Raw genomic sequence first — 27,585 nt, forward strand, 5'->3', positions numbered from 1 at the left:
CAGCTGGCAGGGGTGGAGGGGTGCTCTGCTCCATGTGACATCAGCTGGTGTCACTCACTCAGCTGCACTGTGTCGTCAGCTTGGCTGGGCTGGAAGGCCCACGAAGTGTTTGCTCATTTATCTGATGCCTCGGTGTTCTTCCACATGGCCTCTCCCTGGGGCTAGATTGGGCTTCCTCAGAGCATGGTGGTCTCAAGGTGGCCGAACTTCTTACATGGTGACTGGCTTCCCCCAGAGACAACGTGGGAGCTGGTAGGCCTCTTTAAGGCTAGGCCCAGAACTGGCCCACGTTCTGCCAACCGAGTCAAGTCACAAAGCCAGCCCTGAGTCAAGGGAGGCGAAATGGATTCCACCTCTTCATGGGTGGAGTAACACGTCCATACAAAGAGGAAAGAAAAGGATGACAGCCATCTCTGGATATCAGCTACCGTATCCCTATAACCACTTCACTCAGAGGGCACGTGCTCATTTCTTAACCTTAGATAAACCCCATGTATAGAGCACTGTTCTCATCTTACTTAATTCTTCTCAGTCTCTTTTTTTCCCTGCAGATTATTTTACCTCACAATCTCTATTCTAAGACCTAACACCTTTCTTCCCTTCAACTTATACTCTCTCTAAATACTTGTTTCAGAAAACTGTGTGTTCCCAAGTACTGAGCTCAAATTAATTTTTACTAAAGCTTATTTTAATTTTGTGTTCTGTTATGATAACGATGACTTAGAACCTGTAATATACCCATAATATAAGGCTGACAAGCCTTTAAAATCATTTTCTGTGAAGAACCAAATGGTAAATATTCTCAACTTTTGGGCCATACAGTCTGTGTTGCAATTACTTAGCTCTGTTGTACAGGAAAAACAGCCACAGAAAACATGTAAATGAATGAGCAGGTCTGTGTTCCAATAAAACTTTATTTACAAATATAAGCAGCAGGCCAGACTTGGCCCAAAGGTCTTGATTTTGCTGATCCCTGCTTTAGACTAAGGGATCAGTTTGTCTTTCAATATATATTTTGTCTAATGATTAGCTGTTTGACTTTCAGAAAGTCACTCTTCTCTGAAATTCACTTCTTCATCTATAAAATAAGGGTATTGAAATAACCAAGAATAAAATAGCCCCTTACGCCTGTAGTCCTGAAAACGCCACACATCTTTAAAACCCTTTGAAGGAAATGCCCAGAAAGGCCATAAGATGAGTTGTTTCTCTATGATAATATCTCAGAGCTCTGTTGATATTTCCACGACTTTGTATCTTTCCAGGGATCTCTCTCTTTTTCTCTCTGGGTCTGTGTATCCTCCCTTCTGTGTGTCCCAGTGTCTTTACAGGCCAATCTCTTTATCTGTGTTTACAGTGTTTTTCTCTCTATGCTCAGGGCTTCATTGCCCCTCAGTTTCCATTTTTCTGTATTCTTGTGTGTCTCTCTCTTGCATTCGGATTTATACGTGCATCTGTCTCGTCTCCCTGCATCTCTCCCCTGATTATAATGTTGAATAGCTATATATTTTTCATTATTTTCCTTTTTAATGAAAAAAGTTCCCTATTCTTAGTTTTCAAAGTAGTATATTTTTCAAATTTCAGCCAAGTTTCTATTTATGTACAGTGAAATATCATGTATAAACTACGTAGCACAGTATCTAATATATAGTAGGTACCCAATAATCATTACATCCCTTCATCTGGCTTCCCCTTTATGTAACTGCCTAAATGATTTTTTTTCATGTAGGTCAACAGTTCTCAACAGAGAGAAAGGCTGGTCCTCTGTCTTTATCTATAATACCTTGTTACTCTCTCTCACCTTTACTCAGGACACCAGCTCCTGGCCTCCTCCTGGTGTCGTTACCATGTTTGTACATAACTTGAGGACTAATGTAAGCAGAGCATCAAAGACCAAGCAAGAGACTGGTGGCTCAGTTGACTTTGCTCGGCCACCCAGTGATGATCTGGTACCTCCCAGAGGCTCCTTCTATTTCGTTCGCTCTGCAAGTATTTATTGAGTGCTTGTTACGCCCTAGGTGATGGGGAGACAGAAGTGAACACAGCAGACACAGTCCCTGCCCTCCTGAAGCTTATAGTTTCCTGGGAGAAATGGGCAATACATAGGTAACCAAACCAGAGTAGGACAGAGGAGGCCGTGACTGGAATACGGAGGAGGAGAAGGTCTCTCCGAGATGCCTTTCAAGGTGAGACCTAAAGGACGAGATGAAGCCGGCCCAGGAGAGAGGTGGAGGGAGGGTGCTCTGGTCAGAGGGCTGGAACCTGCCTGCTGGACCTTTAGGAGCTGAAAGGGAGGTGGTGTGGTGTTATGCGGTCAGCAAGGCAGGAAGCAAAGCGAATATGCTCCCAGGACAGGCGTGATAAAAGGTCTGGGTTTCATTCCAACATAATGGGAAACCACCACAGGGTTTTAGGCAGGAGAATGGCTGATCTGATTTATGTGTTAAAAAGATGACTCTGGCTATGCCGTGGGGGATTTCAACTGGTGGGGGAAGTGGGGAAGCAGAGAAAGGAGGCTCTCCAGAGATGGTGGCAGTGGAGGGGGAAAGAAGAGAAAGGATTTGAAATATTTTAAGAGGTAGAAATGACGGGATTGACTGATGAATTAGATGTGAAGTCAAGGAAGTGGGAGAACCAAGGCTGACACCAGCTTTCTGGCTTTGGTATTTGGATGCCCATTGCAGGGAGGAGCGATCAATAGTTCCATTTTGGTCACATTCCATCGGAGATGACTGTGGCGCATGCAGGGGGAGATGTCAGGTAGGCAGTCGGATATATGAGTCTGAGGTTGGACTGGGGATTTGGGTTGGAGGTATAAATTTGGGAGTTGTCAGTCATGGGGTTGGATATTATCCCCTAGTGAAAGGGGATGGAGAGAGGAGAAGGGGCTCCTGGACCGGGCTTGGGGACTCCAACATTAAGAGGCAGAGAGAGGAGGGAGTGCCTACAAAGAGGGAAAGGAGGGGGAACCAGAGAGAAAGAAGGAAAACCAGAGGAGGACGGCATCCTCAGAGCCAAGAGAGAAGAGTGTTATAAGAGGCAAGTGGCCGAGAGCCCAGGCCACTGTGCCAGATACAGCTGAGGGTCCCCAGGAGATGGGACAGAAAGGGCATCCCTATTTGTGGCCTCATGAAAGCCACCAATGGCCATAACAAGGGCAGCTTTGCTGGAGTTGGGGGGGGGTGGAATGTGGATAGCAGGTGGGGTAAATTGTCGGTAAGAAAATGGAGAGCACTTGTAAAGACATCTCTTTGAGTTTAGTGACAAAGGGGAATGAAGAAATATTCCAGCAGAAGATGAGAGGTCACAGGTGGGATGTTTGGGGATGAGAAATGTTAGTGTGTGTTTGGAAACTCGAAGTGATCACTATAGAGAGTGAGAGCTTGTTCCTCGGCTTTTTTTTTAAGTAACGATGAGAACTTATAATTGTGTAACCTCTTCACAGTTTACCAAGTGTTATCATAACACACACTGTCTCTTATCCTCACAGAGTTATAGTTGAGGAAGCTGAAGCTTAGAGGAATTGAGTGACAGGCTCAAGGTCAGAGCCAGGAAGTGGCAGGCCCAGGACCCCACGCCCTGGCTGCTCTTCTTGGCCTGACCCCAAGGCCCCTCCCTGTCGACAGTGGACCAGCGTGAAAACTGGGCGGCACTCACACGAGGATGGGTTGTGCCCCGCTGGTGTCTCGCAAGCAGATTTTTAAATTTCCACTGAGCCAATCACTTGTGCCTGCTGGCCCAGCCTTTGATATTATGAAGTCGCAGCTGCTTTTCGAGAACACAGGACCCTGTCCCACTTCCTAAGCCTGTTTTTTTTTTTTTTTTTTGCGGTACACGGGCCTCTCACTGTTGTGGCCTCTCCCGCTGCGGAGCACAGGCTCCGGATGCGCAGGCTCAGCAGCCATGGCTCACGGGCCCAGCCGCTCCGCGGCACGTGGGATCCTCCCGTACCAGGGCACGAACCCGCGTCCCCTGCATCGGCAGGCGGACTCTCAACCACTGCGCCACCAGGGAAGCCCCCTAAGCCTGTTTAATTGAGCTTCAAAGCCTCCTGAATTTCTAGAAGTGCCCAACAATCTCGGGCGGTGTCAGAGAGAGGAAACATGAAATCCCACGTCCTTCACATCCATCTTCCCCGACTGGTGGGAACTGCAGCCCCAGAAGGACCGTGGTGGGACTGTGGCTGACCTCTGAACATCAGTCTCCACACCTGTAAAATCCTAGGATCGTCATGAGGATGAAGTGAAGTAGTGGGTGTGAAGTACTCAGAAGGGTGCTTGGCGCGTGGTGACTGCTCTGCGAATGCCACCCGTGATTATTTTCTTTATTGCTCACTCACTCACGTTTATGACAGACACTTGCTGGGCATCTTCTCTCTGCCAACTATGGCTCTAGGCACAGCAAACACAGAGCTGTATCCACATGCTTCCTCGGCTCAAGAAGCATATGTTTTAATGAGGGGAAGTGATGTTGGAACACAAACAACTCTGCCTCGTGGTAATAAGCAAGGTGCAAAACGCTGTGGGTGTCCAGGGAAGAGAAGATCACATGTAGCCCAGGCAGCTGGGGCAGGCTTCGTGTGAGGAGCGTAGGGCGGGGTGGGATGGAACCAACTGGAGCGTCAGCCCCATGCAGAAGAGGGGGAGGGGATAAGGCTGGCTGTCCTGGGGGGAGATTGTGAGAGGCTTGGATATCAGTGCAGCAGACCCAGCCAGGTGGGTGGGGGGAAGGGGTGGCAGCTCCGTGCCCCACCTCTCAGCCTTGCACCCCGTGTTGCTGGGACCCCTACCTAGGAGCCCTTGGTCTGGCTTTGTGTCTGTAGTCCCTTGGGGGGGGGGCGGGTGGTGGGACGCAAGGGGACAGAGTGTCAGGATTCATCCCAGGCTGCCATGTAGGCTTGGGAGGACTCTGTGGCACGTGCTCACTCTGTAACAGATGGAGGATTTGAGCCAGCCTAGTACCCCGACCCCTCTACACCTTAGGGAGTACACTGGAACTAGCACCCCCAAGTCCTTCAAACAAGAGATGGTCCAGGGCCATCCACTCCCCCAGGGCCACCACCATGGGAGCAGGGACCTTGTGTGCACGCCCATCACCCCCCATTCAGGGTGAAAGGACTGCCCTCCAATAAGTGCAGAGGCCATGGCCTCTCCCCCCACTGGGGGTGGTAAAGACATTCTCCTTGGGGGAGACCCAAGGGACAGGGGGTGCGAGGAGGGGTGTCAGTGCTGGACTTCATGTGGAGGCTCCTCAGCCGTAGCCTGGGGGGGGCCACGCCCGCTCTGTCCGTCTCCCGAGGTGGGTTAGACGCAAGGCACTATTGTTTCAAGAGCATTAGACTAAGAAGTGCTCTCACACGGCTTCTAGGCCAGTGGCTCTGGAATCCCTTGTTTAAACAACATTTTATGGAACGTGACGCATAAAATAAAATGCATCGACATAGAAATGCTCTGGATGAAGCTGAGAGGAGAGGGCAGAAGCCCGTCCCCAAGACCGCGTTTGTCCACACACTTTGTGACCCTCTGATTTAGTCCAGCTCTCGTTTTGCAGAAGAGAAACTCAGAACCTAGATTGGGGAACTGACCAGCCTAAGGTCACAAAACTAACCTCTGGAAGAGTCAAGACCTGCAGAGAAGCAAATGAAATCAAGGCTGAGAAAGTGTTTTATAAACTGTAAAGTGCGATAGAAATGTAGGGTCATTATCTCCACTTCATGTGAAGTTCTTGGGCATTTCCCATGTCGCTGCTTTGAGAGAGGCCACCAGAAAAAAAAAAAATGCAGAGGACAAAGAGTGTTGGCATCATAGGCAGTGTGGAAAGAGCACAGGGTTGGACCTGAAGACAGTTAGAAGCCTAGTGCTGCCGTGTACGAGCTGTGTAACCTAGGACCTGCCATGTACGAGATATGTAACCTCACTTTGCCTCTCTGACCCTCTGTTTCCTTTTCTAGAAAAATGCCTTCTCTACCTTCTTTCTGGGATTACTAGGGCTCAGGTGAGGCAACGCATGGGAAAGTGCTTTTAGCAAGGCCTAGCGCCGCAGAACTGTACTATCTTGTGAGGAGCAGTAATGGTAGTAAACAGAAGACCTGGAGGCTTTGAGGCTTAGTGTTTAGCACCCTCGAGGCACTTCCTGCCCCTGGGGGCTGGAGCCAGCTGCTGACGGTGCTGGAACCCAAGTGTTCCATCTCTGCCGCCTAGACACGTCCCATAGGTCATGCCGCGCCCTCAATGCACAGCCCTCAGACGCTCTTTGTCAAGGTGTCTGAGGCGCAACCTCCCGTTACCGAGTGCTGACTCAGCCCCCAGTAAGCTCCGTCTCCCCTTCAGCACACTGTGGCTGCCAGAAGGCGCGTGGCCAGTCACTCAGCATCCCCCAGACTTCACTGGCTCTGCATCTTGGTGACAAAGGGCTAAATTGGTTCTGTTTCAGGAAAGCAAGAAGTGATTTCTCTCAAAGACCTTGGAGAGTTCTTTCCTCCCTCCCCACAGTGTTTTCGGCTGGGGACCGTCCAGAGGCTGGCAGCTGAACTTCACTTCAGCGTGTACAGCTGATGTACACGCCCAGGTTCAAACAAAGGCAGTAGCCCGGGGACTAATGGATGGGGGGTGGCCAGGTTCCTTTGGAGAGCCTGACAGGTGTTCCAGGAGGAGGGAGGAGTCCAGACATTCCTGGCTGTGCTGCCTGGGGTGACCTTGGACACACCACTTTCTCCACATGGGAAGGCAATGGGAAGAAATCGACCACGGGACACCTAAGCCCTTATGACTCAGACATGGGGTCTGAGGATCCACTCATTCAATCAGTCAGCAAGGATTTACTGAGCACCTATTGTGTGCCAGGCATTGTGCTAGGTCCTGGGGGACAAAACAGACAAAAAGTTCTGCCCTTGTGGAGCTGACATTCTAGCAGGACCAGACAGAGAAGGAAGAGCTAAATGGGAAGCTAGAGACCGGTCAACCGGTGGTAAAAAGCCGTGGGAAAGAGAGCATGGGTGAGGGGCAAGGGTACGGGGTGACGGTGGTTGCAGGTTTCAGGAATGTGGGCAGGAAGGCCTCTCAGAGAAGGGAAGATTGCGTGAGGGCCTGAAGGACATGAAGGAGGGAGACAGCCATGTGGGTACCTGGAGGAAAAGTATCCTGGGTGGAGGGAACAGCAAGTGCGAATCCCTGAGGCAAGAGCAAGCATCAGGGAGGTCGCGTGGTTGCAGGAGAGTCAGACGAAGAGAGGTGAGGACTGAGGAGGTCTGTAGTGTTTTCCTTCCAGTGCCTCGGACAAAGCGATCCAGCAGGTCCACCTGATGGCTTTAGATGCATTTGTAATCTCCTGTCTGGGATGCCAGTTTCATCCTACTGTTTAAATGCTGGGACTTTCTGTCAAGAGAGAGTCATTCCAGACCTCAATGACAAAGCCTTCTGTGCTTCCAGAATTCACTCCAGGTCCCTTGGGTTAGCAGAGAGGGCCTGGGTTTGAGTTCCAGCACCCGATGCTTACTAGCTGCGTTACCTTGAGAAGGGCACTCAACCTCTCTGAGCCTCACTTTCCCTGATGAAGTTCATCAGTTGCCTCACCTGCAAAATGGGTTAATAATGCAGACTCCATGCCTACCTCACTTGATTGTTGTTAAATTTAAATTAATGAGATCATAAATATGAAAGTGCCTTTTACATTGAAATGAGCAAGATAAATGTCAGGGGGTTTATTTCAGCAAAGCCTATGGTAAGGGGCTTATCACTGACTGCCCACTCCCCTCCACCACCCTGCTCCTTGTTTGCATCCCACGTGGGACCTGCTGACTCTCACTTTGCTTCGGTCCACATCTGATTCAGGGACACTCGTCAAATACCCGGGGACCCCAAGGCAAGGCTGCCAAGGGTTCCCCAGGAATACAGCAGTTCCCCAGGAACGTTCCGGGGCTGATTTGTCCCCACATAGACCTGTCCGGGAAGACTCTGAGCCCACTGCTCTGGTGGGATAGAGCCAGGTGGGCCCAGCTCCTCCCCGCAACGTCCCTCCCCCTTCCTCCTCCAGGTACAATGGCCCCAACCTGGTTCTGAAGTATGACCGGGCCCAGAAGCGGCTGGTGAACATCGCGGTGGACGAGCGCAGCTCCCCCTACTACGCGCTGCGGGACCGGCAGGGCAACGCCATCGGGGTCACAGCCTGCGACATCGACGGGGATGGCCGTGAGGAGATCTACTTCCTCAACACCAATAATGCCTTCTCCGGTAAGGGCTGGGGGCCTTGGGCCTCCCCTGGCCCCCACCTTCTTCCTCCCGGCACTAGGTTACTGTCCCCGGCTTCCCCAGGACCTCACTCCATCCCAACAGAGACAGCCCCAGGAGGCTCCGTTCTTCTCTTACACATGAAGCTGTTTCTCACCTCCCAGCCCCTGGAGAGGGAGGCCTTGAGCAGAAGACCTGTCCCCTCCCTCGGACTTTACGTCCTCCTCACCTCCCGTTCCGAGCGGCAGCCCGGTCCTCCTAACTGACCCCTCCTCCCTTCTCCCCGACTCGGTGGCTCAGCCACTCAGCGCTTCTCACTCCCGTAGCTCGCAGACGACTCCCTGGCATAGCCCTCCGTGCTGCTTCTAGGGAACTTTCTAAAATGCTTTGAAATCCTTCAAAGGCCCCCATAGCTTTCAGCTGAGCTCATTTTTTCACCCCACATTCCTGCAGAGCACCTACAGCACGCCAGACCAGAGGCGGTAGGTGCTGGGGGTACAACTTGGTGGAAGACAGATCTGGGGCCTGTCCTGGCCCAGAGTGCCATCCCAGTCACTTCGGCTCTTGTGTAAATGCGGGTTCTGACTCAGCAGGCCTGGCTAGGCCCTGAGATCCTGCATTGCTAACATGCTCTCAGGCTATGATGCTGCTGCTTGTCTAGGGACCACACTTTGAGTGTGAGGTCCTACACACCAAGGAATGGCTGAGAGAAACTGATACCCAGAGGCTACATAAGAGTAACGATAACAACTAATACTGAAGTAGCACCTACTGTGTGCCGGGCCAGGACCTGAGCACTTTGTATTCATCATCTCATTTAAGTCTCACAATAGCTCAGTTAGGTGGGTACTGGTGTGGCCCACTTTATAGTTGAGGAAACTGAGGCACAGTGAGGTCATATGACTTGCCCAAGGCCACACAACTTGTAAGTCCCAGGATTCAAACCCAAGTGTTGGACTCCAGATCCATCCTTTTCATCAACACACTCTGTGGCCTTACTCAATCCGACGCCCTCGGGGCCTAGTGGAGAGCCAGGCTCATGGTTGGTGCTCAGTGTTTCATGAGTTGGGGGACTGTGTTCTTGGGGCTGCAGGTGGAAGTCTACTCCCTTGGGGCCATAACATCTGCAGGGAAGTCCCAGGCCATGGCTTCCTCCTGAAGGATGCAGGGCCCAGTGCCCCTTTGGGGCCAGGTTGGACATGCACTGCACTCTTCCAGATGGCAGCAGCCTTTCGGGTTGGTCTGAACAACACCTTGTGGTTCAGACCTGTGAATTCACCATTCAGGACCCTCCCAACCTCCTGGAGGCAGGTGACCGCCTGGCTATGGGGACCACCTTCCCTGCTCCCATAGACACACACACACACACACACACACTGGCTATGGGGACCACCTTCCCTGCTCCCATACACACACACACACACACACACACACACACACACACACACACACACACACACACACACACACACACACACACACACACACACACACACACACACACACACACACACACACACACACACACACACACACACACACACACACACACACACACACACACACACACACTGGCTTTACCCTGGGCCCATAATGCTGCCCCTGCTGGTTGCTGAGCCCAAGCCAGGATCCAGCCCCAGACTGCCCCTGCTGTTGAGCCCTGCCATGTGCATGAATGGCGAGGGAAGGGGTTGGGGCTGGTGCCAGGGGCAGGGGCAGGCGGAGCTGACTGGCTGACAGCCAGCTTTGTGCAGCCGAGAAACAATGAGCCACAGCCCCAAGTGGTGTTTTATGGGTTTTCATCTCATCTTGCCACCAAGTGAGGCCTGAGAGATAGTAATTATCCCTACACAAATATCAGGACATGATTACCCAGCTGGATTTACTGCCCTCTCTCCAGCCAAGCCAAGATTGGATTAGGACACAATTAATTGATGGGCTGATCAACCTTTAATGTGGGGCAAGGTCAGGAGGGGAACAGCAGCAAGGGACGGCTGTGGAAGGAGTGAGTGCCCAGGAAGATGCTGGAGGGACGCAGAAATGGGGAGAACTGTGGAAGGAGGTGTTTAACGTGGGCTCAGCAGGCACTGTGCCAGAGGAAGGGGACAGACTCTTCTACTCACTGAGTGCGGAGCACCGGGGCTGGGACCCGACCGTCAGGTGTCTTGAAGCGGCTGCCCTCCCACGCTCTTAGAGCATTTCATCGGGAATCCTCGAGCAGCGGTGCTCAGCCCAGGCTGCACACTAGGATCTCCTGAGGAGCTTTAACGTGCCCAGTTCCCAAGGAGCATCCCAGTCCAGTCCAATCTGAACCTCTGGGGGCGGGACCCAGTTATCAGATTGGAAAGCTTTCCAGGTGATTCCCTCGTGCAGTCGAGGTTGACAGCAATACCCCAGAGTCATGTTGGTTCCGTGCTCAGCCTCACCATCACCCCATTTACTCACTAATGTGTTCACTCATTGAGTAAGTATTTACTGAGCACCTACCGTATGCCAGGCACTGTTCTAGGCACTGATGATGCCCCAGTGAATGTAACAGACAAAAATCCTGCCCTGTCTTTCCAGTGCAGTCTTATATTTCTCTAGGAATCTGACTCCACTCTCCTAGCCACTAAGTTCCTCAAGGGCAAAGTCCATGTATTGGTTATTTTGTGCCTCCCTCTGGCCCAGCCAGAACTTGAACATCCTAAGAGTACAATTCAAACTTGATAAATAAATCCGGAAGAACAGGCACAAGCATTTGGCCTGAGAGAAGGTTTAACAACAGAGGGAAGACAAGAAGAGGCAGGCAAATGGAGCCCCCAGGAAGGTTCCTCTGGGAGAGGCTGGCGCTCGGCCCCCAGAGCTGGGGTAAGGGTGACACTGCCCCCCAGCCTCGGCCCCAGGCGTGCACCTCCCAGTGACCGTCTGTGGGTTTGAGGGATGTCTGTGGGTTTGAGTTAATCTTTCAGTTGAGTGATTCGATTGATTCATCGACAGTGGGTGGGGTGTGGAGCCATTTGTGTCAGGTCAGCACTTCCCTGGGTCCAGCTGGCATGACGCTCAGCCATTGCCACCCTGCCCACAATGAGGAACTGGCGATCCTCTCCAGGAGCCCCAGCCAGCCCACACCTGCCCATGGCTTATGACTGGGGGCTGCTTTAGCCTGTGCCCAAGCGTTGGAGAGACCTCTGGAAGGACGGACCCACCCTGTCCCTCAGCCAGCTTTTAGGATGTCAGGCACTGGGGTCCTGCGTCCTGGCAGTGTCCCGTGGGAGTCAGTCTGTACAAACCTGGGACGTGCCCCTCACCTAATGGGTGACCTTGGGCAAGATGCTTGACCTCTCTCGGTCTCAACCCCTTCACCTGTATGTAGTATAGGAAAATCATATCAACTTCATAAGTTCAACTCCCTCCTGTAGCCCCACAGACTGTATCCAAAGTCTTTACCGTCACCCACCACACCCCTCCGGCTGTGAGCCAGTCGCCCTTCTGGCTCCGTTTCCTCCACTCTTCCTCTTGCTCGCCGCTTTCCTACCCGAGGCCTTTGACTTGCTGTTCCCTCCGCCTAAAATGCTTTTCCCACCGTTGTTCTCAAGGCTCACTCCTTCCCTTCATTCAGGCCCTTTCTCAGATGAGGTCTTCCCTGAAAGCCTTAAGACTGTACCCTATCACTCCCTACGCCCTTAACTTGCTTTATTCCTCTTCAGAGCACTTACTGCTGTCTGAAAATATGTTATATATTTGTTTGTTGTTCATCTCTTCTACTCTTCTGCTAAACACCATGGGGACAGAAACTTTGTCTTGTTTTCTGTTGTATCTCTAGGACCAAAGAAATACTTATGTCACTTAGTAAACATTTTTTTAAATTTTTATTTATTTATTTATTTTGGCTGTGTTGGGTCTTCGTTGCTGCGCGCGGGCTTTCTCTAGTTGCAGCGAGCGGGGGCTTCGTTGCGGTGCGTGGGCTTCTCATTGCGGTGGCTTCTCTTATTGCGGAGCATAGGCTCTAGGCACGCGGGCTTCAGTAGTTGTGGCACGCGGGCTCAGTAGTTGTGGCTCGCGGGCTCAGTAGTTGTGGCTCACAGGCTTAGTTGCTACGCGACATGTGGGATCTTCCCCGACCAGGGCTTGAACCCATGTCCCCTGCATTGGCAGGCGGAGTCTTAACCACTGCACCACCAGGGAAGCCCATAAACATTTAATATATATATTTGAATGAACAGCTGAGATAATGAATGAAAAGTACTTATTATGGTGTCTAGGACCTAATCCATGCTGTCTAAGCTACGGCTGTCTTAATTCTGTGGCTTGAAGAAAGGCAGAGACTTTAGAAACGTCCTGGATGGAGGGGCCACAGGCCTCCCTCCTGGCCGCCTGAAGAGAGAGACTCTTGGAGCAGAAAGAGAAAAGGACCATCATGTAAATAAGACACCACACAGATGAGGGTATCAGGTAGGCACAGCTCAAGGGTTAAGAACTGGAAAGTAGTAAGAGGGAGGGAACAGAGGAAGACCGACCACAATCCCAAGAGGCCTGGAGCAGGAAAGCAGCGTACAGCTTAACTGACCTGGAAGAGTACTAGCCAATGTGTTTCAGGCAACACTACTCTGTAAAAAACCAGGTAGGGGTGTGTGCAGGACAGACGGACAAGAGGCCCGCTCCAACACCCCCTCCACATCCAGGAGCCCAGGACCTGCTGCAGCTCCTGCTCAGAGCCCATCCCTCAGAGCTCCTGTGCTGGCTACTCCAGCTGCTGCTTGGCGTGGCCCTGAGCTCTCCTGCCCGCGTGGCCTGGCCTGGGGTAGTAGGAGTGTGGTGCTGAATGGGTCGCTGTGGACTGTGGGCCCCACACCCTACCTTATTTATTAACTCATTCAGTTCAGCAGGATGGTCACTGACGCTCCGCCATCTTCAATCTACATATACCTCCCTCCCTTTCTACACAAATAGTAGCACGCTCTGTTCACAGTACTGCCCCTTACTTTTTTGTTTAACAATCAGCTTTGGACAGTATTGCACAGCAGCACACAGAGAGCTTTCTCATTCTTTTTATGGCTGTATAGTACTCCGTTGTATAGATTTGCCATTTGTTGAATTGGCCTCTGCTGACGAATAGTTAGATTGCTTGCAAACAGTGCCACCGAATGAATAAGCTTGTACAACATGCCATTCTCCACAATTCCAGGTGTATCTGTAAGGTAAGTTCATAGAAATGGAATTGCTGCATCGAAGGAATATACAGGGGTAGTTTTGATAGGCATGGCGCGTCCTTCAAAGGGACAGTCCTAATTACACCCCTATCAGCCCTGATACCAGTGAGCCTTTCCCACCCCAATAGTGTCACCAATACATGTCATCAGTTTTTAAAATATTTGCTAATCTAATAGGGAAAAAATTGGGATCTAAGTGTAGTTTTAATTTTTCTTAAACTGAGCGAGGCTGAACATATTTCTTTATATTTGAGTCTCTTTTTTCTATTGATTATCAGCCTTCTTCGTGCTGATTTGTAACACCTCTTTATAAATTAGGGAAACCAGCCCTCTGTCTGTCATACAAGTTGCATAGAGTTTCCTCTTGTTTGTCATTTTTCTTTTGTCTTCGCTCATGGTGGGTTTTGCAGTGCAGAACATTTTTCCTTTTATGAACTTGGATTTATGACTCTTTTCTCGGATGGCTTCTGAGCTCCATATTATACTTAGGCCTTCAGCAGGGCTTTTGTAACCTCTCAGAGAGGAGGCTTCAGTCACTGTGCCAGAGAGAAGAACGGAAATCGGGGGCGCCTTGCACTTCCAGGCTCTTCTGCCCCCCACAGCAAATGAGTCTGCCTTGAGAGAGCACCCACTGTCCACAGCTCTTCACTCAGGCCCAGTCCTGCTGCACCCAGATGCTCTACACCTCGCTTCTCAAAGCAGCTTTCGCAGCCCAGCACTGGCAACAGCTGGAAGCTCATAAATTTGCAGAATCTCAGGCCCCACCCCAGACTGACTAGACCAGAATCTGCATTTTACCAGGATGGCCAGGACTTCCTGTGCCTGGTAAAGCCTGACATGCACTAACCCTGAGGCTCCACCCTCTTTTCCTAGGATCCTCTAAGCCCTAAAATGGATCCTAGGGTCCCTGATCTCCAGCCATGTTTCCCTTGGACACAAGGCCCAGATTTTCGGCTCCCCCAGCATGATCCCATTTGGGGAGACGAGCGCATGAACTGCTCAGGCTCCCCGCCCCCATCCCCACTGTGCCTCATTCCCACGTGGCCCCAGAAGAAGCAAGGATGGGATGAGGCTGTCAAAGCAGCATCATAAAGAGCATGGAGGGCTTCCCTGGTGGCGCAGTGGTTGAGAGTCCGCCTGCCGATGCAGGGGACGCGGGTTCGTGCCCCGGTCTGGGAAGATCCCACATGCCGCGGAGCGGCTAGGCCCGTGAGCCATGGCCGCTGAGCCTGCGCGTCCGGAGCCTGTGCTCCACAACGGGAGAGGCCACAACAGTGAGAGGCCCGCGTACCGCGAAAAAAAAAAAAAAAAGAGCATGGAGCCCTGAAATCCATTTCCTCGGTCCTAACAAAAAATGCGGTTCCTCGGGAGCCAGGACTGCCCTCCACCAGCCCCCGCCCAGCTATTTATTTACTTATTTTTAGTGTCTGCTGTGCAGCAAAGTGAATCAGTTATACATATACATATATCCCCTCTTTTTTAGACTGTCTTCCCATTTAGGTCACCACAGAGCATTGAGTAGAGTTCCCTCTGCTATATAGTGTGTTCTCATTAGTTATCTATTTTATACATAGTAGTGTATATATGTCAATCCCAATCTCCCAGTTCATCCCACACACCCCCTTCCCCCTTTGGTAACCATAAGTTTGTTCTCTACATCTGTGTCTCTATTTCTGCTTTGCAAATAAGTTCATCTGTGCCATTTTTCCAGATTCCACATATAAGCGATATTATATGATATTTGTCTCTTTCTGACTTACTTCACTCTGTATGACAATCTCTAGGTCCATCCATGTCTCTGCAAATGGCATTATTTCATTCCTTTTTATGGCTGAGTAATATTCCATTGTGTATATGTACTACATCTTCTTTATCCATTCCTCTGTCTATGGACTAGGTTGCTTCCATGTCCTGGCTTTTGTAACTAGAGCTGCAGTGAACATCAGAGTGCATGCATCCTTTCGAATTATGGTTTTGTCTGGATATATGCCCAGGAGTGGGATTGCTAGGTCATATGGTAGCTCTATTTTTAGTTTTGTAAGCAATCTCCATACTGTTCTCCATAATCTGCCCAGCTCTTTAATATGTGGTGAGGGGCTTTGCAGTCAGACCCTAGTTGGAGGCTCGGCATTGCCACTTAACAACAGCTGTGCATTAGGTAAACGGTTCAATCCTCTGAGCCCAATTTCTCTCTGTAAAACAAAGAATCTGTCTTCCTGATGCGACTGTGGAGAGGACCAACTGAGCTAATGTGGGTGATGCACTCGGCAGAGGTTCATCGGATTTCTCTCTTCTCCCTGGGGTGGAAGAAGAAAGATTGAGAAGGAAGAAAGACTGGTCTTTCCCTTCCGCCCCAGCTCCAGCCTCACTGCTCTGCAACCTGCCATCCCTCATGGCCAGCGAGCCCTTGGGCATGCCTTCTCGGCGACCTCAAAGGCCAAGCTCCTGCTTCCACCCTCGGCTGGCCCAGTGTCCCTGCTTCCATCACTAACCCCGCACTGTGGACTGGCTCTGATCTGCCAGACCGAGCCACGCCCTCCCGCCCCTCCTTCTCCAGCCTCCTGCACCCAGAGCTTCTTCCCCACTTTTCCTGTAGCATCACCCGGGATCGTGCCTGAGCTACTCCAGAAGCAGCCTCCCCACTTCATTTTCCCCACTGTTAGCCCACACCTCACTCCACTGCCAGGTGAATCTTCAGGAAACACTGTCTTCCCCAGATCAGAAACCACCCATGGCTCCTTCACCCTCAGTGCTGGATTAGTGGCTATCTCCTGGCCTGCCATGCTGTTCCTCCTGCACCTGCACAAACCCTCCCCTCTAGGCAAACTCAGTGTCCCCTCTGTGCCTTTGTCGATGCTTCCCCACCTGGCCTTAGCACCGCCCCTCCTCTCTGCCTAACGGGCAGTGGAGTGAGTGCTCAGAAGCACAGGCTTTGGAGTCAGAAAGACCTGGGTTTGACTCTGTCTCCACCACCCACTGGCTCTTGGGCAACTGAAACTCTCTGCCCCTCAATTTCTCCATCTGTGAAATGGGGCTACACCACTTTTCAAGGTGCCTGAGGGGTTTAGGCAAGATGATGATTGTAAAAAAACAAGAAGAAGTGCTTCACGCAGAGCCTGGTTATCCTAAGTGCTCTGCACGCTGGAGCCGTGCTGTTGTTACTCTGATGCTTTGGTTCAGGTGCCTCCTCTGTCACGAAGCCCTCCCTGATCACTGTGGCCTGATTTCACAGCATCTCCGTGGTGTACTGTCCTGTTGTCTCTGCGGGGCTCTGCTAGTTGGGGGATCATAGGCAAGTCCCCTTGCCTCTTGTGCCTCAGGTCCTTCATCTGTAAATTGGTCCTGAAAATAGTACCTACCTTGTGGGCTTGTGGCGAGGGTTAGTGAGTGAATGTGTGTGAAGCGCCTGGCACGTAGAAAGCTCCGTATGTGAAGTAGTATTAGTTTTACCGCAGTCCCATGGCATCGCCTCTGCCTATCCCTCCTGTCATCAAATGAACTATTAGTGCCCTGAGTGAGGGACTGAGACTCCTACTTCCATGAGGCCTCCCCCAGCACCCAGCAGGGAGTGGTGGGCCCCTGAGCCTCCTCCACTTGGCCTTCTCAACTGGCCACCTGGCGACAACTGCTGGTTCCACTGAGCTCTGAGACCTTCAATGCTCCCTTAATGCCAACAGGCCAAAGTCTGGGTGGGAATGGAAGTCCTCAGATGTGCCTCTCAGAGGGGCCGTGACCTCCAGAGCCCCCTACCCTGCCCTTGAATGCCCTGTTTCTCCCAGGCCTCCAGGCTGTAGGAGTCACCCCCAGGGACTCGGGAGAGCCCCTCTCTCCTACAACTAACAGCCTCTCTTCTTCCCGAGCTGCTGCCCCCGACTCAGTGAGGGGCCCCGGGGCAGAGTGCAGCTACAAGGAGCCAGAAGGTGAGATTACACGCTGACAGGGGCCAGGGGCCAATGCTGGGTGTTTATTGCCAGTGCCATCGACCCACACAGCTCACTGTTTATCTGTCTTCCTGACACACCTAATTACCCAGGTTGCAGCTGCCAGAGCGTTTGCTCTTCCTAAATCACAGGCTCCCATCCCTCCTGTCGCCCAGGCCTCCAGGCCTCTGCCTGCAGAAGGGCTGCCATTGATTTTGCCGTTCCCGTTTATGATCTACAAGGCTGTGCATCACTGCTGCACATTCTACCTTAGTTGAGTCTTCTGGACGTCCCTGGTCAGCTCAGAAGTCAGGAGGCTGGAAGGGGGCAAGAGGCTAACAGTACGTGGCGCCCTAACCCCTCTGGCCACAAAGCCCAGAACGTGGCCCGAAGTCAACACCCCCGCGCAGCAGTTTGCTAAGAACAAGGCTAGTTCTGCCGGATGCTGACAGGTGAGCTGCAAAAAGGGGTTCCATGGCCGAGTGTGTTTGGGAAAGGCTGGCTCACGTCAAATTAAGCCCGTGATTTATTGCAGGACTTTTCAAAGTTTCGATAGACTGATGTCCACTGAGAATCTCCAAGGGTGGATGGAAGGTGCAGTCTTTCCTGAACGCAGACGCTCACGAAATCTTTTCTCCAGGCAGCTGGCAGAGACCAGGGTTCCACAAAGCACACTTTAGGAAATGCTGGGAAATGTGGACAGGGGGACTTGGGGGTGATGAGGCAAAGAGAGGGGTATAGGGTCACCCTGGGCTCGTTTTTTCCTCTTGTCTAGCTGAGGCAGGAACTCGGCGGCTTGAGAAATTTCTCCCGCTGAATGCAGAGGTGCCCATCAGAGCTCGGCAGAGCCCCAGCTGCCCGCAGCTGCCTTCTCACCTAGGCTGAGCTTTGGTAGAGTTTAACCTCAGGATTTCAGGTGGGACTAGACGAGCTGGAGGTACTGTCTAAAGAGGCCCTGGTCTGACAGAGAAGGGCAAGGGTTGCTCGCTGTTGTGAAAGCTGGGCACCCGGAAGCCTGCAGTGCCGTCCTCGGAGGCCCCCAGGCATCAGAAGGCGATGACAAGGCTGCCACTGCCTCGGGAACAGGCATGAGGATGGCAGTCTCAGCCCACAGTCCCTTTTCCGCAGTCCTGAAATCCAGAACGCTCTGAAAGCCTCAAGTGCTTTTTTTAAGTTCGTGGGAAAGTGAATTGATAGCAAAACCTGTCCTGAGCTGACGTGAGCTATTTATGGGCCATATTTATCCCACCTAGTGTGACTATTTGTATATTTCACTGCAGAAATATTAATGTGTTTAATTACAGGGTGCTGCCCCGGTCCCTGATGGGGCTGTTATGTAATAAACGGTGTATGCACTGTGTTACCTTTCTGACACGTGAAAGGAAAACTATCTCAATCTCTAGACACATCTGGTCCCCGGGGATTGCGACGAGGGCCCGGGAGCCGGGGTGGCACAGAGCGGCCAGAGGACAGTCCCCGCGTGCCGACCCGGGGCCCCAGAGTTTTCCCCTGCGGTTCCCACAGCGATGCTGGGAGGGAGAAGGCACAGCCGTCACCCCCAACTCTCAGATGAGGAAACCGAGGCTGCGGAGAGGATAAGGAACCGGCCAAGGCCCCGAGCAAACAGGAGTCAGAGCTGGACACAGGCTCAGGCCCTCTGAGCCGGCACCTGCGCTTCTGTCCAGATCAGGCTGCTCAGCGGCGCCCGTGGGCCACCCTCCCAAGCCAGGCAGCTCTGTGCAGACCCCAGCTGCGGCTCCTCAGCCCAAGCCCCACCCCATAGACACCGGCAGGACCCCTGGATCTGCCTTCCGCTCTGCTGGGAAAGGGCCTTCCCCTCCTCCTCTGCGCCGCCAGGAGGGCCAGGCAGAGTGGCACAGCTCTGCCCCTGTGCCAGCTCCCTGGAGTCCGGGGAGCATCCCGAAGGCCAGCTTCAGGCCCCGCAGACGATACGCCAGCCCCTGAGTGTCCCCGGGGTCTTAGGAGGTGCCTGTGTGAGGCCACTCGGAGAGCACACCCTTGGTCCTCTCCCAGGCAGAGCCACCTGAGGAGCCTCCTGTGCACAGCCCTCACCGCACACACTCACACTCATCCACTCACTCTCACACTCATTCTTACACTCGATCTCACACTCACACTCATTTTTACTCACATTCTCACTCTCACCCACCCACTCACTCCTGTGCATTCCCACACACTCACTTTCACACACTTATCCTCACACTCACTCTCCCCACACTCACTCTCACCGCACCCCTGCAGTGCAGAGCTGAGGTCCCGGAAGCACCTCACAGGGTCCCCCTGTCTATGAACGGGAATAATCGACCTCCAACCCCTTGGGGGATGGGCGGCGCCGTGCTAACTCTTTCAGGTGCATTATCTCGTTTACCCCTTGAATTAAGCTGGAATGCAGCTGTTATTGTCCCCATTTCCAGATAAGGACACTGAGGCTCAGACTTGCCCGAAGTCAACAACTAGAGCCCAGAAGTAGGATCTCGGTAGAACCCAGCCTGAGACTCAGTCCCGTTTACTCTGAACCCCGAGTTCCTGACCACCGCGTCACCTGCTCCCCTCAGGCTGCGCCCATTGCCTCTCCACAAACCCTCACCCCATCGACCCCACTGCCAGCCAGTTTTCCTGGAGTGTTGGTGACACACCTGTCAGAGCTCAACTTCCAGCCCCTTCCTCGATTTGGACTTAGAGACCCACCCGCCAGCCCGGACCATTTCTTCTGAGACCCAAGTCAGGTCCTGTGGTTCAGCAGAGAATGTGGGCGGCAGCTCCTGGGGGAAGAGACGTCCTTGGTTGAGCTTGGGCGTGAAATACTGGCAATCCCAGCGTCGTGCTCGTGGTGCGGCAGGAGCGCAGGGCGGGCCGCGGGATCCCGGGCCAGCTCAGGCCCCACGACCCCGTGCTGAGGGCCAGCTCAGCGCCCAGGAGTGGGCACACGGCCTCCCAAGTTCCTGAGGGCTGGGCCGGCCATTTTCACAAGCCTCAGAGTCTCTTCTCTCAACTGAGACCCTGCGTGTCCCCAGGAGAGGGGTCGCAGCTGCCTAAGCGCTCACCGTGCCGCAGGCGACCCGTTCACCTGTGGCCCCAACCCCTGCGGTAGGTGCCGCACCGGCCACCAGCCCTCCCTTCCCTCCTCTCTCCAGGGGTGGCCACGTACACGGACAAGTTGTTCAAGTTCCGCGATAACCGCTGGGAAGACATCCTGAGTGACGAGGTCAACGTGGCCCGCGGCGTGGCCAGCCTCTTTGCCGGGCGCTCTGTGGCCTGCGTGGACAGGAGGGTGAGTCCAGGGGTACATGGGGGCCTGGGGAGAAGGGGGGCACACAGCGATGTGTCGGCCAGGAGGGGAGGCCCAGGCAGACGTCCCCGGACAGAGCCTGGCTCCCGAGGGCAGAGCAAGGCCCCTCCCACAGGGCCTTACACGTAGTAGGTGCTAACATACTTTCACATCCTTTCTCCCCCTGAGGCCTTTCCAGCAACCAGGGGCTGTCATCGTTGTGTCCACTGGACACAGGAGGGCACTGAGCCCCAGCTTGGAGCAGGAACCTGTCTGAGGACCCAAAACAGATTGGTGGTGTGGCTCGGACATGAATCAGAATCTCTCAGCTCTGACCCTTGTGCTCATTCATTCGTTTATTCAGCTCTTATTCATGAAGTGCCTACTACGTGGCAGGCATTGCACCATCAGGCCTCCTCCCCATAAGTATTTATGGAACAAATGAAGGCACAAGCAAAGTGGCTCGTGGGTGGGTGAGTGGAGGGTTGCCTGAATGACAAGTACTTTAGTTAACCCATAGCTCCATCAATCCTTTCCCGCCCGGCTGGTCCACCCGGCACACAGGTGCTCAACTCGGAGTGCGGGGTAGAAAGGCCGAGAGGCGAGGGCAGGAGCAGCTGCAGCCATCTGCCCTGTGGGGCGTCCACCCCCCACCCCGGGCGTGCGTCCCGGCCAACCAGCCAGAGCCAGAGCGTGGAGTGGAGGTGATTTATCCCGCCTGTCACCTGCTTCCCTGCCGCCCCCTCCCTGGCTTTACGAAACAGTCCTCACTAAGTCAGGGACCCAGCTGCTGCCCAGCTTCCATGGGAGCATCTCTGGCCCCCGTTCTAGGGACAGGCACAAGGGGGCCAACTCTTTCGGGACTGAGATGGGGACTGATGTGGCACTGAGGGGACTGGGCATTCAGCGTGATCTTCACAGCGGGGGCCTCCAGGCCTTGGGAGAAGGCAGGTGCCAGGTATAACTACTTATTGCTTATCAAGCTGGTGCCGGGAAGAGCACCAGGCCGGGCTGTGAAGCCACACTTGGCCCTGCCTGGTGGGAGGAAACCGGGAGGCGGCTCAGCGAGCCGCCCCGGGGACTGGGGGTTCTGGGGGGCTCCAGGCCTGGCCGCGCTGCTGCCAGGCCTCTTCCCGTGTCTCCTCCTGGCTTCCTGTCTCACCCCTTCAGGACCAGGGCTGCCACGCTCGGCTAAGGCAGGAATCTTCTCAGCACTGGTGGGAGGGCCTGAAGGTTAATCACAGAGACTCGCTGTGTCCTAACAAGGTCATCTGAACACCAACGCACTTAACCACAGGAGGGGGGCGCCACGTGAAGTGCAAAAAGAGAAGCACAGGAGGCGGGCACTTAGTGGCTTGCTCACTCCCGGCTCAGGCCCAGCCTCAGGGAACTAGGAGCCGCCCACACAGCTGGTCTGCCGCCAGGAGAGGGGCTAATTGCTGCGTCCAGCCACCACCTTGGCGACCCCTGAGGCCTGAGAACTGTGGAGAGGTCAGTGCCGGCGTGGAAGTTGAGAGACAGGGATGCAGCGTGGTATGGGAAAATACAAGAGCAATCATAACGTTAAGAATATAATATTAACATAACAAAGACAATAATAATATAATAACAGCTAACGCTTGTTAAACTGGCCACGTGCCAAGCTCTGTGCTGAGTGGTTTCCACGTACCATCTCATTGAATCCTCAAAGTAAGCCTATGAGGTACATGTTATCGTTATCCCCATTTTACAGGTAGGGAAACTAAGGCTTCTAGCAGTAAGCTACTTGACCTTGGTCACCACAGTAAGCGGCAGGCAAAGGCAGGAACTGAGCCCTGCCTGGCTGAAAATAATCAGATGCCTTCACCTCCCTGCTGCCCTGCCTCCGGGTAAACCCGTGTCAGACACACATTCCTAACCCCAGGTTCTATTACAACGTTTGACCTACTCCTTCCTCAGCCCCACAACCCCTACCTGGGGCCTGTTAGCATACCTGCTCCAGACTAGCAGCATCAGCATTGTTAGAAATGCTAATTCTCAGGTCCTACCCCACTCCACCCTCCAGACCTACCAGTCAGAACCCCTGGGGGTGGGGCCCCGCAGCCTTGGTTTCAACTGGGCCCAAAGGTGACTCTGAATTATGCTAAAGCTTGACAGCTTCGCACCAGGTAATAGCCTCAACCCCTAGGTGTGCCGTTCTCTCCCGCTCCCCTCGCAGCCCTCATCCGTTCTCTGTCCCAAACCCGGAACACCTCTGCCCTTCATCTTCAGGTGCCTCATCACTCATCCACCTTTCTGGATCCAGCTCAAAGCCGATCTCTTACAAGAAGCGTTCCCTGATCGATAATGATTCTGCCTCATGTTTATATAGCATTTTTATCTTTTCAAAGACCTTTCACATGCGTTGTCTCACTTCATCTTCTCAGCAGCCCTGCCAGGAAGCAGGGGGGTTATGATTCCCACTTAACACGTGAGGAGATACGGCCAAAGTGGGCGAGGGACCTGCCCAAGGGCACAGAGCCAGTTGGGACAGAGCTGTGACTAGGATCCAGACTGACAGCCCCAGACCAGTGGTTCTCAAAGTGTGGTTCCTGAAACAGCAGCACCAGCTTCACCTGGGAACTTGTTAGAAATGCAGATTCTTGGGGCTTCCTGAATCAGAAACTCTGGGGATAGGACCCAGCATCCATGTTTTCATAAGCCCCCCAGGTGATTCTGAGGTTGGCTACAGGGTGAGACCCACTGCCCTTGACGCAAAGCTGCAGAAACACCTTCCTTCCCCTGGAACCAGCTCCCCCTCCCAGAATTACTGGGTCAAGTTCACATGTGAATTTCTTCAGTCTTCTATAACTGTAACACATCTATGTTTTTCTGTCAACCCAATACACTGAAGTAAGGAACTAGGTATAAATGAATTTTATAAATATCCTAATTTCTAGCAGAGTGCATTTCAGTTCATCTGGGCTTAATTGCCCATTTGTCGATGAGATTGCTAACAGCTGGTACGGTCAGGAAGCGTCACAGTGGTGGTGCACTTTCCCCTTTGGCCCCATTCATTCTCTCTTCATCCAGCCATTCCACACACATATACCAAGCTCCTGTGATGGGCAAGAACCTTTCAAAGTTCTCCCCTAATCACAAAACCATGTTGTAACGCAGTGCAACTCAAAGTTCATTTTTGTGTAGGGATCACTGGGGATCTTGTGGCAATGCAGGTTCTGATTCAGCAGGTCTGGGCTGGGGCCTGAGAGTCTGTATTTCTAACACGCTCCCAGGTGACACGGATGCTGCTGGTCCAGGGACCACTTTGAGTAGAAAGACTTGTAAAGCATCGGTTCCCAGATAGCAGGCTAGAGACTCAGGGAACCAAAAATGAAGGGGCCGAGAAGTCTTTACAGAACAGGTTGGCCACCTTCTCCAGCGTCCTCCCCCCACAGGCCCCGCCTTGCTTTGTACATTCTGACAGCATTGAACGAACTGTTTGTGGCTTCCCGACATTCATCACTCTCTGTCTCATCTCTGCCTGGAAGGTTCTTTCCCCTCCACTTCACCTGGCCAAGACTTCTCTTAGAAAGCCTTTTCTGAACTCCCCATGGCGAGGTGCCCTTCCTCTGGGTTAAGAGCCCCTCTTCTGTGCACCCAGGAAACCCTGTACACACTCAATCAGACATGTAATTGCTGATGCACCTGCTTCCGCCAGGAGACCCTGAACTCCTTCCTTGGCTTCACCCACCTGTTAGACCCAAGTGTCTCCTAATCAGTTTCCCCAAAGAAAATGGTCCCAAAGAAGGGATAAAGTGACCAGTTAGGTGAGAGGGGCTGTCATGGGACCATTGGACGGGAAATAGAGGAAAGCAAAGAGGGCTGAGAAGAGGTGGTGACAGAGCGCACTTTGCTGCCTTAAATTCAGCTGTTTTTCCTGGGTTGTTTTGTGTTTATAGCTTCCTTCGTTTTTTTTTTTTTTTTTTTTTTTTTTTTTACTTTTAAAGTATAGTCGGTTTACAATGTTGTGCTAGTTTCAGGTGTACAGCAAAGTGATTCAATTATACATACATATATACCTATGTTTTTTAGATTCTTTTCTCTTATAGGTTATTACAAAATACTGAGTATAGTTCCCTGTGCTCTACAGCAGGTCCTTGTCAGCTTCCTTTAAACTAGACTATAAGCAACCTAAGGACAAAGACTTGGTCTTAAGTACATTTATACCCCAGCACCTTGCACATCATTAGAGCTCAAGAAATATGTACTGTCTGATTAATTGCAGGGAAATGCTGCAAGGGGTAAGAGGAAAGCTAGAAAACTGACTGAGAAATTGTGTGGATCTCTTGGGGGAAAGAAGGTATCCATTGAAGAAACACCATTATAATAACAGGCAGGAAAGAATCTTTCATCGGCTGTGTCTTGGACTAGAGAAGAGAATGCCTACAGCAAGGAGGAGCTGGTGCCCAGGGCTTCTCCTGGATGCAAAGGGGAAAATATACATACATATTTGAGACAGTGTTATAAAGGCAGGAGCAATATACTATTTCTTTCTGGTAACGTGGGAAAAACAAGGGGGTGGGAGTGGGAAGGAGGAGCCTGGCGTAGCCGAGCCTATCGAGCTACCCAAGTGGAGGAGTGAAGAAGTACAGGGTGGAGGTGGGGCAGGGAGATGGCTCACGAATTTGCTTGTCATCTTGGCTGGAGCGAGCTAGAATGGGAGAGCGAGACTGAGAATAATGGGAATTGGTAGATCAATCAATCAGCAAATATTTATTGAGCAGCTACCCCGGCTGGCAGCTGGAGAGAGCTCAGCTGGAGGAGAAGGCACATTAGAAAACTGTCTATAAAAAGGTGGTTGTGGAGGAGAGGGAGGGATGTTCTTCTGGAACAGGATGGAAGGAAAAGCGGGGCCGCTTTGCTGTAGGACTCTGGGGGTGTCGTGCGCTTCGTAGCCTCTATGAAAAGCACCTCTGGAGTTGTGTCGTGCAAGGTCACGCACGCCAGACCCCGGGAGCAGAGGCCGAACCTGTGAAAGAGCTATGGTCCTGCGAGAGAAGCGGGGGAGCTGCTCTCTGGGCCCCCCGCCCCCCGACCCCGCGCCGTGGTCCTGCTCAACTACCCTCCTTCCCTTCCTCCTCAGGGCTCCGGACGCTACTCCATCTACATCGCCAATTACGCCTACGGTAATGTGGGCCCTGACGCCCTCATTGAAATGGATCCGGAGGCCAGTGACCTCTCCCGGGGCATTCTGGCGCTCAGAGACGTCGCTGCTGAGGCTGGGGTCAGCAAATACACAGGTAGGCGGAGTGACATGGGGGGGCTGTGAGCTGGAGGGGCTGGGGGCTGGAACCCCGCAAGGCTGAGTCTAATACATCAGAGACCACCGGAGAGGGTGGGTTTGTGTCTCTGGGGAGGGAGGATGAAGGCTTTATTCCATCCCACCACCCATAGACGGCTTCTTCCCACGCGACCTCTCCAGATGATGAGACATCTGGCAGGGGTGGGCTTTTGGGGGGGCCAGTGGGTGACGTCAGACAGCCAAGAACATCACCACATCATCCTCTCCTTGGAACCTCTTGCCCCATTCCCTGCTGTAACCCGAATGATGGGTGAACAGGTTCTGTAGGAGAAAACTGACAAGTCACAGAGGCCGAGATTTAAAGCCTTCTTTATTGCCAAACAGCAGGTAAAATTATTTACCTGCACATAAGCGGCCAGGAAGTGAGCGCTAAATCCCTAACCTGCAGCTGGGTCCCGTCTCAGATAACTGAGCTCAAAGAATTGTGTTCTTGTTCCAAAACCTCTCCAGCACTTTTTTTGAAGTCACGCTCCCCGCACATCTTTCTGGATGGGGGACCTATTGTCAGAGTCTCTGACAGGGAGATTGTTCTAGGGAAGGCTGTTTTTCTAATTCCAGCACGGCTGCTGACTAAACTCTGATCATCTGCCAATAGACTGCTGATGGCAGAGCAATCCAGTTCCCGTCTGGGGCGCCAAAAATCAGGAAGCCAGAGGTGTACACGGCTTCTCACGTGAACTCTGGCCTCACTCACACCCAACCTGCACTTTGGGTGTAGAAATTCCCTCAGTGGTTGACCTTCCCGATATATCCATCCCAATTTACACTACAGAATTCCAAGTGGCAGCTGGCCTGGATCCAAATTTGGGGGCTGGAAGGATCCTTGAAGGGTCATTTGGGCCATTCCCCCTGCCGCCAGACACCCGGGTGGTGGCATCGTCTCAAAGCCCTACCCAGAAAGGGTTGCCACAGCCTCTCCCGAGTTTACCATGCTTTTCTCCAGCCAGCTCTCCTCCTCAGTGAGAGGGAAAGATTGATGTTGACCTGTCTGACAAAGTTTGTGGGAACAAACGGCTAGACAATAAAACAGTTTGCACAGCTCAGCTCCATCAGAATGCGCGAGAGCTCTGCCTGGGAACGTGCAGCAGAGAGGCTGAATGTCAGTAATAAACCATGTTTGCCTGGGAAAAGGAATAAACATGCAGGAGCATCAGCCTCGACTTGTGCAGACAATTTTTCTGAACCGTTCTCAGTTCTATGCACTGGGCTGGTTTGGCAATTAAGTGCCTTGATCTGCAGGAGAAGGAGGGGAGACTGGGGAGATGAAGCACTTGAAAATGATGAGCTGGAAGGGAGGCAAGGTCTGGGAGCGAGGGTTATACACAGAATCAAAGAATTCAGAAGGCTGGGTGTGAGCATATAGGGGACACTGTTCACGCTGGTGGGGCTGGCAGAAGGGCTGGCAGGAACCAGGGACGGGGAAGGAGGGGACCAAGAGGAGACCGCTGAGGAGCACAGGGTGGGGATAGGGGCACCGGCCAACTGTGCCAGGCTGTGCTGGAAGGACGGGGCAGCTCAAGGAAGGAACAGCAGCTTCCGTGGAGCACGCAGGCAGGCCGGGGCAGCTGGCACGCCCAGAGGACATGTTAGAGCAGCGTTGCAGACTTCCAAAAGCCATTTGGCTGACAAGAACCTATTT

The 27,585-nt window shown here is 52.7% G+C and overlaps 1 protein-coding gene across 3 annotated transcripts in view; it reads left to right on the top strand.

Annotated features, from left to right (window-relative positions):
- The window catches only part of CRTAC1 (cartilage acidic protein 1), a 133,970-nt gene that overhangs the window by 73,666 nt on the left and 32,719 nt on the right, over window positions 1-27,585 (top strand). For all 3 annotated transcript variants that reach the window (XM_030865265.2, XM_060286853.1, XM_030865263.2), the window contains exons 3-5: window positions 8,029-8,225; window positions 20,490-20,626; window positions 25,728-25,884. In XM_030865265.2, the coding sequence (XP_030721125.1) occupies window positions 8,029-8,225; window positions 20,490-20,626; window positions 25,728-25,884 (491 nt within the window). The remainder of the gene's footprint in view (window positions 1-8,028; window positions 8,226-20,489; window positions 20,627-25,727; window positions 25,885-27,585) is intronic.

This window comes from Globicephala melas, chromosome 16, assembly GCF_963455315.2.
Source record: "Globicephala melas chromosome 16, mGloMel1.2, whole genome shotgun sequence".
NCBI lineage: Eukaryota > Metazoa > Chordata > Mammalia > Artiodactyla > Delphinidae > Globicephala > Globicephala melas.